General features: G+C 39.9%; 2 protein-coding genes across 3 annotated transcripts in view; one reads left to right on the top strand and one right to left on the bottom strand.

Moving 5' to 3' along the window:
- Nucleotides 1–7,324, bottom strand: part of mRpS31 (mitochondrial ribosomal protein S31) — a 71,201-nt gene extending 63,877 nt beyond the window's left edge. The window contains exon 1 of the mRNA XM_067152924.2: nt 7,185–7,324. Within this exon, the coding sequence (XP_067009025.2) occupies nt 7,185–7,210 (26 nt within the window). The 5' untranslated portion in view covers nt 7,211–7,324. The remainder of the gene's footprint in view (nt 1–7,184) is intronic.
- Nucleotides 7,325–7,432: 108 nt separating this feature from the next.
- The window catches only part of LOC136878853 (DDB1- and CUL4-associated factor 6), a 213,665-nt gene continuing 200,442 nt past the window's right edge, over nt 7,433–20,655 (top strand). For both annotated transcript variants that reach the window (XM_067152392.2, XM_067152391.2), the window contains exon 1: nt 7,433–7,793. In XM_067152392.2, coding sequence (XP_067008493.1) covers nt 7,700–7,793 — 94 coding nt within the window. In that variant the 5' untranslated portion in view covers nt 7,433–7,699. The remainder of the gene's footprint in view (nt 7,794–20,655) is intronic.

The raw sequence follows: 20,655 nt of genomic DNA, 5'->3' as shown, positions 1-20,655 counted from the left end.
AGGCCAAGAAGAATTAATCCATTTGCATTACAGATTCCTATACCTTGATTGGCCAGGACATCACCCCATAGCCGATTATCTCTAGCCACTGTAGCACTGGTCACAAGGTAATAATTATTTATCCATGGTGGGCACTTTGGAAAGTATTGTATTCAGTTGATGGTAGAATTGATTCTTAGAATTTTCAGAGCTGTCCAAGATAAGAGTGATGAATTTATCTCCACAGAGTGGTATGCGGAGGGTCACGAGTCTTTCATTAACTGCAGTAGGACTTAACCTAAGCGTGTTTACCAGTTGAGTTTTCACTGCAAATCTAACACCATGAATTCGATGTTCACCTTCATTTTTCCCTTTCCAGAAGATGGTACAGCCTGAACTAGATTCAGCAAGTTTTCCCTCATTCAGCAAATCTAGTTTCACTTAATGCAACGTCGATGTTTAGCCTTGCTAGCTCATGTGTGACAAAAGCTGTTCGTCCTTCAGGTCTGGTATTACTGTCTAGTAAAGTTCTGACATTCCACAATCTTATAGGTAAGCAAAGTTATCTTGTGCTTACAACCGCAAAATTCAGGTGTCCCTTTGGGTGTGGTTTCCCAGCTGGGATCTGAGTGTGGCTACTGCTGTTCAGCCCACATTTTCTAGGGCCTTCTCCATTCGGGATGGGCAGGGGTGATCCTATATAGCCTGCCCAGGCACAGATACACGACCAGATCGCTGAATAGCCAGCAAGTCTCAGGAAAGCGACCATCACATATCTGCCAATGTGCAGGTCCAGACTAGAAGCTCCCGATTTCATCTCAAATCTGCTTCCACCATCCTTATCCCATCACCATTGGACTTTTGCAGGAGTAGCAAGAGAAAATGCCACAAGCATGACTTTGTTTAAGGTGTACCTCAACTTGCAGGGAGGAAGTCCTCACACTATAATTTCAGAGCCTTTCACCGCAGCACATGTAGTGTGAGACAGGCACTAGCAAGCTCCGAAACTGCAAAGGACTGCCACAGACTCCAAATTAGTTGACTAGTGTCTTTGTAGCTAGACTGGCTTTATCCTCTTCCGCCTCCACAGCCGTTGAGAAACCGTAATATTGGAAATGGATCCTCTTCCATCTGTTTTGCCGTTGAGCACATAACCCTGTGTTAGGGCATGCCCCCACGTGGCGAATAGGGGGTTCCCTAAGAGAGTTTTGAAATGCTGGGACACCCTCTTTCCAGGGGACATAAATATGGACATGGAGTAAAATGGAGAGGAATAGAATATACTCTGACCCAGCTGCATTTAGATAAGGGATGGTAAAGTATCGCTTAGTAGAGTATAATTAATACATCAGCATTTTGGCACTTAAGAATACGATAAATCAATAACTTCATATTTATGTTTTGATAAAACCAAGCCATTGCTGATTATTTAAAGGGAAGACAGCTGCCGAGTCAAGCAAGGTAGGCTTAAGATACTGATAGCTAGAAAGACATCCTGTATATATTTGGAGACCATGAACTTCATCCTATCAAGATTTTGTATAAATTATACATTATAAATTAAATTTTAAAAAGTTTCTGTTGTTTAACACTTCTTCATAATCCTAATATTGAGGGAGATATTTAGAAATGTTCATTTCAAGTTTCCTTACACCTTTTGCATGGTGGTAGAAGAAACGGACATGAATCCACTTTTTGCAGTCACACCAACAGTGTGATAACCACACACTGGAGGAGTTTGCTTTCAATTTTGCGATTAATGCAGTGACTCATCCTTCTTTTGCTACTCCTAGTGCAAATTAAAAGTCTGCTAAACATTTTAACACTTCTTCATAATCCTAATAATAATAAATAATGTTATTTGCTTTATGTCCCATTAACTACTTTTATGGTTTTCAAAGACACCAAGGTGCTGGAATTTAGTCCCGCAGGAGTTCTTTTACATGCCAGTAAATCTACTGACATGAGGCTGACATTACAATTTACAAACTTCCTCATATAGATCCGTATTGATACAGTTTAAATTAAGAACTAGCGTTACGTTTAATGGACCACACAATCGATACATTTCACTTTATAATTGAAAACACATTCAATATTAAAATATATTAAACATTCTTTGGTACATGTTTCATCTAATTAAGACTCCTTTAGCCATAGCATCTCTTAACAGATTATGATACATCATTGTTGCTGTCTAATAATTTAAAAAATGGAAGAACCTATGTCCTTTACGAACTGTTTGAGAATGCACTAACGACAATAAACACTATTTTTCATAAAATTGTCCATCAATTCTTGTAAAAATTCTTCACATGGCTATTATTATTATTTTACTATGTCATGAGACAATTCCGAACAGATTGACCAACCATTGTTCTTCTGGCAAAACAAGAAAGCGCCTTCAAATACCAAACTAGAGTCTTTCTGCTATTATTGAAGTCTGCAAGAAGCAGAATTTTGCAGTCAAAGAAAGGGATCATATGTGTGTTAAGAGGGGAAATGCCTGCATGAGATTAATTCTGAAAGGCAAGAAAGAAGTGAATCCACGACATGCGACAAGTCGCACTCCAGACATCGTGAGGAATGTCAAAGCCCTTGTCTCTGATAGAAATCCAGATATACAAAGAGCCATTGCAAGTATGTTGGGGGCGTCTTTAAAAACTGTTAACACTATCATCAAATGGAATTTGACTTAGAAAAATGTCACAAAACCAGGGTTTACAAGTTGATGAATCGTCACATTTCAGAATGGCGCACAAACAGTAGAAAACTCTATGGGAATCATCTGGCAGAGAAAAAATGGAAATTTGTGGTCACTTTAGATGAAGCTTATGACTGGACCTATCTAAGTAAACACAACAAACCCCATGGAATTTAAATTACTAGTGAACAAGGGGTGAAAAAAAAAAAAAAAAAAAAAAAAATTGAAAATGGTTATGAGATTGTAAGGAAACTTTTTCCAAGGGATTTAAAAAAATCATTATCATAAGATAATCAGCACATCCAGACTACGGTGGTACGGGCATGTGATGAGGATGGAGCCTATAAGAACAGTCAGAATAAATTTGGAAAGACAGGTGGAGGGGAAAAGACCTGCAGGAAGACCTAAACCCGATGGATGGACATGATCAAGGTTGATCTAGTTACCAGAGGATGGGCAGTGGATGATGTTCTCCATGACAAGTTGTATATAGTCAGGAAGAAGTAGAAGAAGAAGAAGAAGAAGAAGAAGAAGAAGAAGAAGAAGAAGAAGAAGAAGAAGAAGCTCATTAACAGTATCCAGGAAACTGGAACTGTACGTTGATAATGATAAAGATGATTATCATAAGATATTCTTATAATAGGAAGTCAACTATTTGCAATGTTGCTAAAAAAAACCAATGTACTGTACCAAGCAAGGTGGCCATGCAGTTTATCATATGTAGCCGTGAGCTTACATTCAGAAGATGGTGGGCTTGAACCCCACTGTTGGCAGCCCTGAAGATGCAATATAAAAGGACAAAGTCAACTCCTTCTGCTATCAAACTGAAATCCTGACTCCAATTTACCACACTGAGATCCCAGCTCTGTATGGTACAGACTTCAACAAGGGGTGGGAGCATCAAGATAAGACATCAAGTCATAGCCTACTTCTGACTCAATTCTTGCATTCTTAGAAAAAATAGGATGGATGCCTAGTTGTACTTCCTCTTTACATTCTTTCAGAAAAGAAACTTCATTCTGTAGTTAATTATAGTTTCCTTTTCCATGTACTTTCTAGCATTTCTTAATCCTGCATTAGGTTTGACACAGAGGAAAACTGTTATTGTTAACTAGGTCTAAACTGAAACTGAAAAGAAAGTGGCTTCCAACATTTACAAAAAAAATAAATTAAAAAATCCTTCAGTAACATTCCAGTGAAATTTAACCTAATGCTTCTCCCATGGACGTTTGTACCTTTGGACTTATGAAAAAAGGCAATGAAAAACAGGTGGTCTCAAAGTATAGTATAGAAGGCCTATGAAAAGCCTGTAAGGAGGAGTTGGAACAGAAGGACATGGCTGTGCTTAGCAGAAGTCTTCTCAGTGGAAACTGACGTGCAGAGCTATAGCTCATGCGAAGGAACAACAAACAGAGCATGCTAAGTGTTGAGACGCAGCTTTTCTTAAGGTAAATGTAATTTGTTACAAGAGATGCTTTTCACACTACCGTACGGTAAACTTCCCATCGATCTCCTGTATAGATATATTTCTCCATAAGCAGCAAATATCACGGATGCAAACCAGACCTTGTAGAGTGCTATCAATAATATCAACACAATGTTTTCCCGACCTCAATATTAATAAGAAGAAGAAGGTGCGCTCAGTAGAGCATCTTAGTCCTTACTGTAGTCTGTGATCGACTTCGTTCTTTTCATACACTTTAGTATGAGGTATGTGTCACAATTTTTGCTGCACAGCACACACACACACACACACACACAATCTACGTCTGGTTTGTGAAATCGCCTGTTAATACACAGCTTGTAGTGAAAGCCGTATACTTAAAGTCTAGCTATCACATGTCTTTGCTTCTGGTTTTCTCTCGTCCAGGACTTCTCCACCATAGCAGGCGAGCTGTAGAATTCCAGCTGTATTTCTTCTCTCTTCTTATTTTGGTTCCTTAGTAGTTCTTGATATGGTCCTGTTGATGGTAGGTGGTGTTGGATCCTAATGTCCTCTATGAAGTAGGTTTCTCCATCTCGTATAGAAGTCGTGAGGGGGCTGTCTTCCCAACTCCCATTGCTCTTTTCATGTACATCGCCTTCACCTTTTCAATTTTGGTTAATTCACCTATTTTTAACTTTTCCCAGATGATCTGTATGCTGCAGGTGATGATCGGGGCTATTGCACTTCTAAATAGTGCCATCGCCGTGCTGATAGACAGGTACCTGATATTCGTTATGTAGTATATTGTCCTGATTGCTGCCGCTGTCCTTTCTTCTATGTGAAGACTGTATGATGATGCTGCTGTTTGCAGTGTAACCCCTAGGTATTTGAATTTGTTCACTCTCTCTAGTGGATTGCGTGAAAACACAATTTTGTCAGGCGCTGCTGCTTTTCCACCCTTCCTAAAAGTCAACTGTACAGTTTTCTCTTGGTTTATAGGGACATCATTTTCCCTGGCCCAATTCTCCAGCTTGTTAATTGCTTCTTGTACTTCTGTCCTTATAGGAGACCCGATCACCATGTCATCTGTATATAGAATTATAGTTGTATTCGAGTTCTCCTTAATGATTTTCATTATATGTGCTGTATAGATGTTAAATAGTGTAGGACTCATAGGGTCCCCCTGTAATACTCCATTTGTTTGAATAATCCGTTTCGATGTTTCCAAGTTGTTATTTATACATATGTATAGCAAAAGTAGCGATGATCCGTCTGCAGAAGATCTGGAAAGATAATAACATCACCATCAATACAAAAAAGAAGCTCGCTGAATCTCTAGTCTTCTCAGTTTTCTTGTATGGCGCGGAGACGTGGGGCATCCTCAAACGTGATCGTGAACGGATAGAAAGCTTTAAAATGTGGTGCTGGAGGAAAATGTTAAGGATTCCTTAGACCGCTCATCGCACGAACACATCAATCCTAAACCAACTTCAGATAAAAGTTTGTCTATCGTGTACGGTCTCTCAGCGGATTGTAAGCTACTTTGGACATATAATGCACCGAGATGGCAATCTTCAAAAGCTGATTGTTGAGGGCAAAGTCCAGGGAACCAGACAATGAGGACGAGTACCAACGCGATGGACTGACATGATGAACGGCCCCCTACAGAGTTCTCTCAGAGCAACCACACTGAAAGCTTTAGATAGGGAAGAATGGCGGAGTATGGTTCATCGGCTAGAGGGCTAAATATTATGACACCTCAGTCATGAGGCAAAACGAAGAAGAAGAAGAAGAAAAAGAAGTTATACTTTAAGAGATCTTCTGTTATCCTTGCAATTGGATGGTCCTTTCCATTCATTCCTTTAAGTTTCTCGATAGGCTTCTTGCTATTTACCAGGTCGAACGCTTTTCTGTAGTCTACAAATACAGCATTATACTTTCCCCCCGGGTATCTAAGGAAGTGTTCTATTTGCTCTAAGAGGTAGGAAATTGCTTGTAATGTACTCCTGCCTTTCCTGAATCCAAATTGACATGAAGGTATTTGATTGTCAATAATTTCCAGTAGTCTTTCATTTAGAACTTTCGTGAACATCTTGAACATAGAACTTTCCAATACCACTCCCCTGTATGAGTCCAGGCTTGTAGTACTTCCTTTCCCTTTATAGAGAATCTTCATTGTTACTGTTCTCCAGCTTTCGGGTATCTGTCCTAATTCAATGCATTTGTTCATTAGATCTACCCAGAGATCTTGTATAATATCCATAGATTCCTTCAGGTGCTCACTGTAGATATTGTCTGGTTCCACTGCCTTTTTATTTTTTCCTTCCTTTATCGCCCACCTTACTTCCTCCTTCATTATTGGATCATATGCGTGACCTGTTGTATTATTGGATCATATGCCTGACCTTTCTGTTGCTGGTTTAGAATTTTGCTGAAGTGGTTTTCCCATGCCTCTATTGGTACTTCTCCTGTAGTGTGTGGGTTCCTCTTCCCGACCTCAATGAGATTATATTTAAATTTGCTGTATAAGCAAGTCCTACTTCTGCTTCGAGAAAAAAGAACAAGAAATAGGAATGCATGACATTCCTGTGAAATCACCTGATGCTTCTCCCACGGACTTTTAAATTGCTGGAGTTGTGAAAAGGGCATTGGGAAATAGTCATCGTCTACATACGTCTTTTAACGTCTTAAGACATGTAAACTTAGGCCAGTGCCGAATCGACATTTTTCGGTACCGCAAGTACCCAATTACCCTTTCCAGGTCCAAAATCGCGATTTTGGGGTACGGAGATAATAACTCTACACATGTTCCTCTTCTTCTTCGTGGGTCTACACACAAAGTTTACAGAGCACCGGTATATGACCAGATACCCGAAGTAGATGCAATTATCACGATAGCATACCACATCAAAATGTTAATAAAAATATCGGTTATAACATAGTATAAATACCTTAGAAATATATGCTTAAGAGTGCTTGAAATATGTGAGAAATCACTATACTTTGTAAACTGTCAGTATAGGTTATGGCATTATTACAATAACCGACATACGGTACTGTAACAAGGTACTTTACCTGAGTATAATACTAAGTGAAAACATTTTGAGTAAGAATTCGAAGTTATCACCAAGAAACAATGGCAGCAGATAAAAAATTATTGATAAAACTTATTTCATCACGTTTTCTTATATTTCTAACCAGCCACTCCATATCACCACCGCCTTTTTGATAATTTTCTAGTTTCGATCTTCATTTTTCTTGCTCATATATTTTTGTTATGGCAGAGTACGAACACTCATGATTTAAAAGGCAGTGATGTCCGATTTCTGCCAGCTGATTTTTGTGTCTTGTTCATAACATCAGCTGTGAGGTTCAATGTTACGATTTATTTTTAGCGAATTTGTGTCCTGATGTGTTGGAGAAGATTGTGCCAGCAAAAGTCAGCGAGGAAAATTGCTTCAGGTCACAAAATATATAAACTACTCTCTAAGTGCTGCGAACTCGATAAAAAATCAATGACAATATACCCTCTACCTCTGTATATTAATTTTTGATTTAATTTCGGACGTTGTTAAAACTGAATATTCAGAATGAAAGGTAGAACCAAACAAAGTATATTTCATGATGTCTATCAACAACCTTACACCGATTTGACACGAGTGAAGCTGTATAAAAGCAGTAAAGGTAAGTTGCCACTGTTGATTCACTTCTCAATTTAGTGAAGAAAATGCTTGATATAGTTTTGTAAAGTCGTCTGTTTAATTTGATGAAAATTGCGCACATATTTTGTTGCATATTTTATGGTGTTTCTGATGGTCATCTTGCTATTCTTGACAATATTATGGTTGAACTAGGCCTATTCATTGTTGATGTGTTATTGTGAGACATTTTTCTGTTCGTTTTAGTAAATATTGCATAAAATGAAATTTCAGTCACTTTATTTCTCATTGAATTATTCAGCTGTTACATTTCTCAAGAAATTAGACACTGTGAACAAAAGTTATATTCCATTCATTTTAAAAAAAAATATGAATTTTTAAAGAAGCAAGATAATGTTAATGTCACCACCAAACAATCAACTGCTGTATAAGGCACTAAAAACAGTTTTCTAATTCTATTTGTCATAGATTATCCTTATCTGATATTTTAGGTAGGCTACCGTTCTGTTTGATTTTCTGCATGAAATTGTCCATTGTTATAAAGGACAATAATTTATTATCCTATATGGAAACCTACTGTTAAAAACTTATTTAGTTGCACATTTCTATTTATATGAAAGGCTTGTGAATCTTCTGAGCAAAAATAGTTTGGATGTTTGCCATGTAGGTCAGAATATCAAGAATGCCTTGAAAATTGGTGGAATACATTGCATGAGATTTGGATGTATGCCAAGAATTATAAGCTTCCATACCTGTGCCTTTATTGGTTTGTTATTTTTGGAGTTGATGAGGCGTTCTCCAGCTGATCAAGGCCTATGACAAAACATTTCATGTGGCCTACACCCTATTGCCCCTTACTTCTTGATAGACCATAGTTCACACAGGCTATGTTTTACCAGAGTAAATTTGATTTCTTATTCTTCATAATGTTTTGTTGAAACTGACAGCCTATGTTCCCAACGTAAACAGATGAAAGATTTTTATATTATAGCAGATGCAATTAATAATGACCTACCACACTTCTTAGACTCTGTAGATATCCCATAGCTACTGAGCTTTGAGGGAAAGTTGGTGTTTGGATTTTATATTGTTACCTAAATGTTAGGCCCCTTTGAAAAACAATAATAATCTTGATTTTGATTTCTTGTTTGACATTATATTGAGATGGTATCAGAATGCTGAGCACAGAAATTAAACTTTCTGAATTTTTATTTTTATTTATTTTTATTTTTTGAAACAATTGTATATTAATGTGTGGAAATAAGTGGGGTAAAAATAATTATTTTATCTGTATAAATAAAATTGTAGAGGTCTGCTGTCTGTACATTCATTTCCTTTGCATTAAAAAAAATATTTATTAATTTCTCATCTTATCAGTTATTTTTAACTTTCATGTTTGTTCTGCTGTCAGGAAGAAACAACTGTGTGTGTTGTGATCAAAATTCATATATAGAGTCTTTATATCTTGATGCAGGTTTTAGATAGCCTACTGTACACATGATTTCAAAATCTTTCACTAGATTGGGGGTTCACAGAGAGACCAAAAGATTCATCATAGGCTACCTGTAGTCTACACACCTCAACATAAATTATAATATTTTGAAAGGTAATGCATATAAAGCTTACCTTTTATTACTTGTGGAAGAGTGATAGGGCCTATGTTCATTGCCGGGGTGAGGGATGCACCAATCCGCCTCTAGAAATATACCTAGGCGTATTTAATTTTATAACCGGACAGCAGTAGAACATCTGTATTGTTGCCGTCATTGTCCCTGGGATAATGTATATAACCAAATACAGTAGAGACAATATGCAACACTTCTGGATTTGGCCTTGTTAAAATGGGAGACAATTCGCAGACTGCAGACTAGACAAACCCGACTTGAAATTTAGAGCTGTCCTCACATTCCTTGATGAAGAAAATTTCAGATTAGCGAACAACCCAAAACGTAAAACTTATTTTGTTCACAATGGCAGTAGCACCATCGACCTGGTATATTCCATAAAGAAGACGATATACAAATACTAGAACAAAAGGTGTTGTGGACTTCACCAGTAACCCCACTGAGAAAACACATCCCCATACAGACCAAACTCTCACTCAAGGCTCCAAAGAAATTTGTAACAACAAACGTAAAAAATCACCGTATCCAGAAAGATAAATTTGGCAGCACTAGAGAGAGAATTAGGAAAAGTAACTGAAGCAGAAAAGGCAATTAAGGAGAGTAACATCAATCAACAATATGCTAAAAGCAAGCATAGCCCACAAACCCAACACAAGGAAAGCTCAACCGTGGTTCGACAAGGAGTGCTATGCAGAAAGACAAATCACATTAAATGCACTGCATAAAGTCAAAGTGACATCAAAACCAGAAGACCTACGAGTATACGGCAAAAAACGGAGATATTACAAGAACCTACCTACTAAAATAAAAACTTACTCAATACATAGAGAAAGAAGGTTTAAAAAAATGCTGAGGAAGAAATAAAGGACCCATATACTGTATAGTTATCAGACCCAGAAAATCATCAAGACCTAGCAATGTAGAGATCGGAACTTGGGAAACGCACTTCACTCATATTCTTAACAATGCAAGGAGACAAGCGGCGTATGAAATTGAATACAGTAACCAGCTTGAAGCAATGGGTGGTGTGAATAAAAATGAGCACGCACTCTTTACGCACGAATTTAGAGCAGGCACTCGCAATGAGGTGAATAAAAACCGCCTGTCGGAAGCAATCACTCACAGCAGACCTGTGACCTTGAGCACACACTCCAGTCGCTTGAGTAGCAGAGTGGGCGCTCCAGATTTCTGGTGAATAAAGATAAAGCAGGCACTCTTTCCGGTAAGTGCCTGCTCATGTTTCCTTGAGCTAACTCAGTAGGTGACTCCAAATGATAGTGTAAAGTTCAATAGCATGGCAGAGGTAATGGTGGTGGTTAATCGGAAAAGAAAATTATATAAACTTCGCAGAGAATCATCTCAACTTGATTACAGAGTGTTATAAAGGTCCAGTAAGGAACATGCTGAAGAGCCTCCGTGGCTCAGACGGCAGCGCACCGGTCTGTCACCTTTGGGTTCCGTGGTTCAGCTCTTGGCCACTCTATGTGGGATTTGTGCTGGACAAAGCGGAGGCGGGACAGGTTTTTCTCCAGGTACTCCAGTTTTTCCTCTCATCTTTCATTCCAGCAACACTCTCCAGTATCATTACATTTCATCTGTCAGTCATTAATCATTGCCTCCAGAGGAGTGCGACAGGCTTTGGCAGCCGGCACGATTCTTATCCTCACCGCTTCTTTCATTCCATTCCTGACCCGGTCAGATGATTGGAAACAGGCTGTCGATTTTCAGGGAGCATGCTGAATGGTTAGCGGAGCATTTCCTTGGGTACTCCAAAGAAACGAGAGGTGGTGCACTTACAAATGAAGAAACAATGTAAATCTTCTTGCGTTATGTTGGTGCCCCTGGGTTTCAGAGTAGAGTTGGTGACGACATCTCGGAGAACTGTGTAAAAAAAAAAAATATTTTCGCAGGTTTTGACATGAACAGAAATGAAAGCAGATTATTAGATAAAATTCCAACAAATGTTGCTTAGATGCAGGAAACCAAACCAAACCCCATGGCACTACAGCCCTTGAAGGACCTTGGCCTACCAAGCGACCGCTGCTCAGCCCGAAAGCCTGCAGATTACGAGGTGTCGTATGGTCAGCACGACGAATCCTCTCTGCTGTTATTCTTGGTTTTCTAGACCGGGGCCACTATCTCACCGTCAGATAGCTCCTCAATTCTAATCACGTAGGCTAAGTGGACCTCGAACCAGCCCTCAGGTCCAGGTAAAAACCCTGACCTGGCCGGGAATCGAACCCGGGGTGTCCGGGTAAGAGGTAGGCACGCTACCCCTACACCACGGGGCCGGCGTTAGATGCAGGAAGCACGGGCTAAACGGCAAGAACGTTTGAGCTTCCCTTATGCTGTTGGAACTGTAGACTGTACTCATGTACAAATTCAGAAGCCACATGTTCATGGGAATGACTACATTTACAGAAAAGGCGTCCCTAGCATTAATGTACAGGCCACTTGCAATAGAAAGGAAGAATTCAACCATTGTAGATGTATCACGGCCTGACTCTGTCTATGACGTCCGGCTCCATAGCTAAATGGTTAACGTGCTGGCCTTTGGTCACAGGGGTCCCGGGTTCGATTCGTTAATTTCCCTGGCACGGGGGGCTGGGTGTATGTGTTGTCTTCATCATCATTTCATCCTCATCACGACTACGGGCATCAAATCAAAAGACCTGCACCTGGCGAGCTGAACCCATCCTGGCATCTCCCGGCACTAAAGGCCATACGCCATTTCATTTCTGTCTGTGACTCCCGAATTTGGAGGAACTCCGATGCTTGCAGAGTTATGACGCCTCTGAAGGAAGTCGAAGGGATGACAACTTCTGCAGATCTTACAACTTACTTACGTCACGCCGACATAGATAGGTCTTATGGCGTAGGAATAGGAAGGGAGCGGCCGTGGCCTTAATTAAGGTACAACCCCAGCCTAGTGTGAAAATGGGAAGCCACAGAAAACCATCTTCACTATCTCCCGGATGCAAGCTCACAGCTGCGTGCCCTTAACCGCACAGCCAACTCATCCGGTCCTGCAGATCTGTCTGGTTCCTTAAAAATTTAATTCAATTGTCAATATATTATTTTCAACGTAATTAATGTTTGTCAGTTACGTTATAGGCCTACCATTTTCCTCAATTTATTAATGTCGTAATATTCAATCTATAATTTCCTACCTTTCAGACGGCCAATGGTAGGGTTATTCTCCCCCTGCATCAGATTAATCAGCCACTTCTCCCATTATTATAACGATATGCATTTGTTTCCCGTACGCTTTAATTCTACTTTATATTTCAGTCTTGTTTTCATGTTTTGTAATTTTTTAGCAACAGTTGTTGGACGGAAATTCGTCTTCTCCTTCTACCGCTTTTCCCACCCCTGTGGGGTCCTGGGTACGAATTTGTCGCACATGTGGATTTGGCCCTGTTTTACGGCCGGATGCTCTTCCTGACGCCAACCCTAGATGGAGAGATGTAATCACTATTGCATCTTTGTGTGATGGTTGGTAGCATAGTGTGTTGTGCGAATGTGAAGAGGAAAGTGTTGGGACAAACACAAACACCCAGTCTCTGGTCCAGAAGAATTAGAGGCGATTAAAATCCCCGACCCAGCCGGGATCCTCTGAACCGAAGGCCTCAATGCTGACCATTCAGCCAATCAGACAGTTGTTGGACAGAAATGTTTAAATTAAATTTAGTAAGTAGTTCACACTGAACTGCATTTATTGCACTTGTTTTCTTGTGCTTCTTTTCCGGTAACTGTGACTTTGAAAACATAATTGTATGTTCCTTTAAAATTGAGATAAAAGCGGACTGGAATTCCACACCGTCGCCTGCCATGTTAAGCATTGAACTACCCGGAAGTCATCGAAGTGTTATCACAGTCTAAGGTGTTATATACACGGCACGTGCACGACCTTGATCAGCAACACTGAGTTGCTGCTCCAGACACTCGAGTGTACGCTGTGCTTCCGCCCTACATTTTTATTCACTGCAAATGCTGAGTGGAAGCTCACCGGCAGGAAGACACTCAGGCACTCAGTGAGCACACGCTCACTCGCTTAGACTCATTTTTATTCACACCACCCAATATCTCCCATCACCAAAACAGAGGTGTTAGGCACTATCAAAGCTACAAAATGCAAAAAAAGCCGCTGGACCAGATGAGTTTTATATTGAACACCTGAAAGAATCCGCGCAGTACCTAGCAGAAGTATGGTCCAAACTGTGTAACAAATGCCTAAAATTAGGAAATATTCCCGATGAATGGAGAAAATCAACAATTATAACCCTCTATAAAGGGAAAGGTAAAACCAACGACACCAAACTCGTACAGAGGAATCGCTCTGGAAAGCAATATCTTCAAGCTCTTAACAAGAATTCTAACCAACAGGATAGTTGAAGAAGTAGACTCCAAAATGCCAGAGGAGCAATTTGGATTTAGAAGAGGAAGAAGAACCTTGCATGCAATTCTAAACCTACTCAATGACATAGAAGAAGCACAGCAGCTTCACAAAGGAAAATTATATGCAGTCTTCATAGACTATACAAAAGCCTTCGACATAATAGACAGGAAAAAACTAATGTCAAAACTCCAAATTATGATTGGAAATCAAAACCCCCTTACAGTTATAATACAAAATATTCTGGCATACAACCAGATCACCATAGACATGCGACCTGCAAAACAAAGGAAATCGTCCAAACTAATGGAGTGCTGTAAGGAGACCCTCTCAGCCCCATATATTTCAATATTGCCACCGCAGATGTAACAACAGCAATCGGAGAAAGAGCGAAGGACGCAGTGATCTACATATATGCAGATAACATGGTCCTAGGGTCAACAAAGAAGGAAGGGCTGCAACACGCCTTCTCAGCGTTGGCTGAATGGGCAGGAAATAAGTCTGAAAATAAACTGGACAAATACTCAACAGATGGTTTTTCGGAAAGGTGGCGAAATGCAGCAAACGACAATGTAGAATACAAAGACGGAAAAGTGGAAATAGTAAATTCATTCAAATACCTGGGAATAACCTTACAGACTACTGGGACATTCAGACTACACATAAAAGACAAAGCAGTTGGAGCCATGAAAGCCATGTACGACATCAACAATTTACAGCAGTTATCCTTAAAAACAGCTATGTGCCTATTCGACACAAAGATCCTACCAATACTCGCCTATGGAATCCATTTGATATAGGAAAGACTAACAAAGAAGGACCTGGCCACCATTGAAGGAGTTAAAGCATAATTCCTAAAAACCATAATTGGAATCTTAAAATCTTAAATCTTAAAATACACGCGTTCCCACCTAACATACAAACTAGCACAAGAACGCTTCATTATTGAAGAACTGAGGATAGAACTACCTTACCATCCACAAAGAATGTAGAAGCACACCTAACGGAGAGACGGAAGAAGAGAGAAGAAATTTCGCTAGAGTTCTACAGCATAGATGCCATGTTGGATCGAAATTGGACGAACGCCAACCAGAAGCTAAGACATATGATAATAAAACTAGCAGCGCACAGGTACCACCATAAAATATGTAAAACTATGTCTTATCACGATCCAAATGAAAACTGTGAGTGCTTGTTGTGTGATCAGTTCTGTGACATATATCACATCACAAGATGTAAAAACAGTGACAAATCTCTGTTATTATAGCAAAGACTAATATGGTCAATAATCTATGTAATGCACATTTGTGCGCTTTTCTTTTTAATAATAATAATAATAATAGTTTGCAAGTAGCGCTCCTAGTGGTGTGACCTGAAAATATGTGCTGAATTCAAATATCAATGGAAATGCATATAAGGAAATGGATAAATAAATTACGTCTAGAAAGAAAGTGTTATTAAGGTATTAACTTCAAAGTTGCTAAAGCAATTCTGGATAAATGAATGAAGGATTATCTAACAAGTTATTATTTAAAGACTGAAATTAGACATACAATCAAGATGTGAAATGGACTGCTGTGAAAAGGCTGAATCTTTCATTTATGCATTACTTTTTTAGCTTTAGCATTCCTGCCTGAACTTTCATGGCTATATTTGTCTTTTTTCTCATTAAAAAACATTGTATCATCACATTAAGACACTTGTCAATAAAAATATCAGCACATTCCTTATACACATGATTCAATGAATTAACATTTAAGAGCTGGACAATTTTCCTCTTAACTTGAAGCCTGCTAGCAGAAATGAAATCTATAAATTTAGCCTCAAAATCATTCAAAATTTCCCCATAAGCAATACTTACCATTACATTAGGGTAAAGCAAATTTGTATCAACATATTGTTTCAACAAAATATGTACATTTAAGTCACCCATATTTTCTTCAGTGCTTAACAGCGCATTACGGCATTCCAATAGGGTAATTTGGAACGCAACCAGCCACATGCATATGCATATGCATTTTTCTGAATTAAATCAAACCCACAGATCACACCTACAATAACACATCGGTTTTGAAGCGAAAAGCGAGAAAGTAGTATATTCTATAGCTGTAGCGAGGAGGAGCACGAGTTCGGCACAGGATTTGCGGTACACCACCAGCTAAAACACGTAATTGGGTTTACACCTATTAGTCCAAGAATGTCAGTACTCAGGATAAAGGTTAAATTCTTTAATTACTCTATAATTAACGCCCATGCACCAACAGAAGAATCTGAGGTAGAAGAGAAAGAATTGTTCTATGAACTTTTGGAAAGAACATATGATGGTTGCCCAGGACATAACATTAAAATAGTTGCTGGTGATCTAAATGCTAATCTAAAAGGGAACAGATATATAAGCCAACAGTTGGTCCCCACAGCAAACATACTGTAAGTAATGATAATGGAACGAGACTTATATTATTTGCAGCATCTAGAAATATGGTTGTGGGCTCCTCATTGTTCCCACACAAAGACATACATAAAGGAACGTGGACATCACCGGATGGAAACATAGTTAACCAGATTGATCATGTGTTGATAGATGCAAGGCACAAATCACATCTCTTAGATGTGAGGAGTCTCAGATACCCAAATATAGACTCAGACCACTTCCTGGTACGTACGCGAATTAGGGTTAGGATCTCCAGTGCATTCAAAGGAACCCGAACCAACATTCCAAAATACAATATAACAGCTCTAGAATCCTCTGAAGTTAAAAAGCAATACCAGAAGAGAATAATACAGATCATTGAAAATACTGAAGAATGCAACAGCGTTGAGTATCGGTGGGAAATTATTAAAAATGTAGTGGAGACGTCAGCAAATGAAACACTGGGAATTGAAACAAGATATAAAAGATCTCCTTGGTTTGACACTGAGTGTGAAATAGCAACAGAAGAGAACAACATGGCATACAGAAGGGCATTACAATCATATTGTACAAGAAGAATGAAGGATGACTGTAAAGAAAAACGGAGGATTGAAAAGAAGATCCATCAGAGGAAAAAGAGAGAGTGGATGAAGGCAAATATCGAAGAAAAGGAGCTTCTGAGAAATTAAAAAGAGGCGAGGAAATTTTACAGAGAGGTAAATGCTGCTCGGAAACCCTTCTGTGGCAAAACTAGCCTGATAAAGGATGAAACAGGAAAAATTGTTAGCGAGGGGAAAGAGATATGTGAAAGGTGGTGGCGACATTTTGATAGACACGTGAATTTCAGAATGTAAACAAGACACTCAATTGATGCGCAAGGAGAAAATGACCCTGACGAAAATATAGGTCCACCAACTTTAGAAGAGGTGATAAGTGCCATGAAGAAATTGAAGAATAACAAGTCAACAGGAACAGATTATATTCCAGCAGAATTGCTCAAGCAAGGTGGCAATGAATTGGAACGGACTTTCCTAAAAATAGCTACTTCAGTTTGGGATGAAGAGAAAATGCCTCAGCAGTGGGAAGAAGGAATTATATGTCATATATATAGAAAAGGGATCAGCTTGAGTGCGATAGTTATAGAGGAATTACACTACTTAACTTGGGATATAAAGTATTCTCCAACATTCTATTTGACCATCTTCTCCCAATTGTTCAGAGAGAGACTGGGATTTATAAGTGTGGATTTATCCCAGGAAAGTCCACTATAGATCAGATTTTCACCTTAAGGCAAATTTTAGAGAAGACAATCGAATTTGGGATTGGCACGCATCACTTCTTCATTGATTACAAAGGAGCTTATGACAGTATAGACAGAAAGCAATTGTACTATGCTATGATTGAACTGGGAATTTCTGGAAAATCGGTAAGGCTGGTGAGAGTGACAATGAGTGGGACACGAAGTAGTATAAGAACGGGAGGAATGATGTCCGAGACATTAAATTTTCGAAATGGGGTACGGCAGGGAGACGTGCTGGTATGTCTCCTTTTTAATGTTGCCTTGGAGAAGGTGATGAGAGATGCAAACCTCCTGAATAGGGAAACAATTTTCTATAGATCAGAGCAGATACTTGCTTATGCTGATGATATAAATATAGTGGCAAGAACTCGAAAGGCAATGGAAGAGACATTCATCGCCCTTGAACAGACCAGTAGGAAAATGGGACTGAACGTCAACCAGCAGAAAACTAAATATATGGCTGCTGGGAAAGCACATAATGAGAACATGCCACCCTCAATAACAGTGGGCAATTACACCTTTGAGAGAGTTGAGCAGTTAAACTATCTGGGATCGACAGCCACCTACTCAAACGATACCTCTCATGAAATTAAACAGAGATTAATAGCAGCCAACAGAGCTTATTTTCCTCTAACAAGGCTTCTCTCCTCAAGGCTCTTGACCCGTACCACTAAATTAACCATCTATAAAACACTTATAAGACCTGTGCCCACATATGCCTCGGAAACTTGGCCATTAACAGCAAAAGATACTCGAATGCTGGATGCCTTCGAAAGAAAGATACTTCGAAGAATCATCGCCCAGTCTGTGAAAGAGGAACATGGAGGAGGAGGTACAATCATGAATTGTACAACATTTATAAAGACCCACCTATTAGAAGAATAGTGGAATCAGCCAGATTGAGCTGGGCCGGGCATGTAGTACGGATGAGTGATACGGAAGTACCTGAAAAGATATTTAATGGAAATCCAGGGGGACAGAGAGGACGAGGTCAACCGAGAACCAGATAGATGGATGGAGTTACTGAAGATCTTCGGGAAATGGGCTATAGGAATTGGAAAGTTGTAGTGTTGGATCGAGGTAAATGGCGGAAGATTGTTGAAGAGGCAAAGCTTCACAATGAACTGTAGAGCCATAGAAGAAGAAGAAGAAGAAGAAGAATGAAGGTTAACTGCACTGCACTATACAATAAAATAAGCTTATATTTTAAGCCAGTTAAAATATGGGTCGCGCCGGTCAGAAGTTTAGGAAGTACTATGAAAATCTCTTTGTAACTGGAAGAATATATATGCAAACACAGTATTTACTTACATTATCTTGTCACGAGGGAAACAGAAGAAAAGCCGCTAATCCTTCTGCACTTCATAGTTATTGCAGCCAAACACAGCACATATCTTTCCACTCATATTGATAGGAGATATAAAGGTATGACACACGCTACTATTTACTTATGTCACCTTAATGGAAACGTATAAATAATGCCAAAAACTTCACAAACAAATACCCGTGCTCTTATGACAGAATCAGTAACTCCAGGTCACTCCGCTAGACGAAGCTCTAATCGCTGTCCCTCAATATCTTAATGACTGTCGCGTATTGTCGCTACTGTATTTGATATAACTTAGGATGTGGAATCTTATAAATCTTACCTTGTATGCCATGTAGGGCAGATAGTAGTGTACGTTGGCACTGCTGAGGACCCACCAAGCTGCCCTGAGTAATAACTTTACAAATCATGTCTGTGTTTTCCGGGCTTGTAGTCTGTGGTCAAGTAGCATGTGATGGTCCCAACGTTTTCCAAAGACTGTGTTCAGCATTATCAAGGGCTCTAACTGACTTTGATAGCAGCAAAGCTTACAGTGGAATGAAGTGGTGTTGTAATTCCACCCCATTATAGCCCATAGTGCAGGCTACGGTGTGCTGCTCGCATATTGATCCACAATGCTGGAGGGGCGGTCACTGATTGGCTGTTCTTCAGCCAATGGTTGAAGCATTAAGGAGCCTGATAAACATTGACCTGCCTTCGTGGAGACAGGCAACTAATCACCCTTTGCTTTTTCTGTTCTGCCTCGGCCATCATGTCCTTCAGGATTTAAGTCTTTCAGGACTGGAAACCAGGCTTTGTTTACCTGTTCAGATTCTTCCCGGTTGAAGCTGTTGGTGTGCTTCAGGATTTCAATGGCTTCCCATCATAGCCGGGCGTGATAAGATGCAGTAGTGAACAGTACTTTGGTGTCGCTGTACTGCATGTCTTGGCCTGCTAGCATCGAGTGTTCAGAGACTCCTTGTCCCAGCCAGCTATGTCTGTTGTGCTCCTTCAGTCGTGTGGCGATGCTGCGTTTAGTAGTGCCCATGTACACCTGGCCTCTCTCCACAGCAGGTGTCTACAAGATCCCATGCAGCTGCAGCCAGGTGTACATAGGCACTACTAAACGCAGCATCGCCACACGACTGAAAGAGCACAACAGACAGAGCTGGCTGGGACAACCAAATAGATCATCAGTTGCTGAACACTCGCTGCTAGCAGGCCATGACATACAGTACAGCGACACCAAAGTACTGTCAACTATTGTATCCTATCATGCCTGGCTACAAAGGGAAGCCATTGAAATCCTGAAACACACCAACAGCTTCAACCGTAAGGAGGAATCTGAACAAGTAAACAAAGCCTGGTTTCCAGTCCTGAAAGCCTTAAATCCTGAAGGACATGATGGCCGAAGCAGAACAGAAAAAGCAACGGGTGATCAGTTGCTTGTCACCGCCAAGGCAGGTCTATGTACATCGGGCTCCTTAATGTTTCAATCATTGGCCGAAGAACAGCCAATCAGCGACCACCCCTCCAGCATGGTGGGCCAATAGGCAAACAGCACACCGTAGCCTGCACTATATAAAGAAGTGGAATTAAAGCACCGCTTCATTCCACTGTGGGCTTCGCTGCTATCAAAGTCAGTCGGAACCCTTGATAATAATACCAATATAAATGGTCCGTTATTGGACATTATAAATTTTCCAGCTAACTCATTCCTGGTTGCCAGCGTTTCGCCCTCCTGTGCTAGGGTGGGCTCATCAGTTGGTACCTAGCACGTCTACCAATACGCTGGCTAGTGCATACCGTGGAGGCCACTGCGTAGGCTAACTGGAGCCACCGGCAATGCC

Source organism: Anabrus simplex, chromosome 8 (genome assembly GCF_040414725.1).
Source record: "Anabrus simplex isolate iqAnaSimp1 chromosome 8, ASM4041472v1, whole genome shotgun sequence".
Lineage (NCBI taxonomy): Eukaryota > Metazoa > Arthropoda > Insecta > Orthoptera > Tettigoniidae > Anabrus > Anabrus simplex.
The sequence above is the reverse complement of the archived record's forward strand: the minus strand, read 5'-3'. Positions and strand labels throughout refer to the sequence as shown.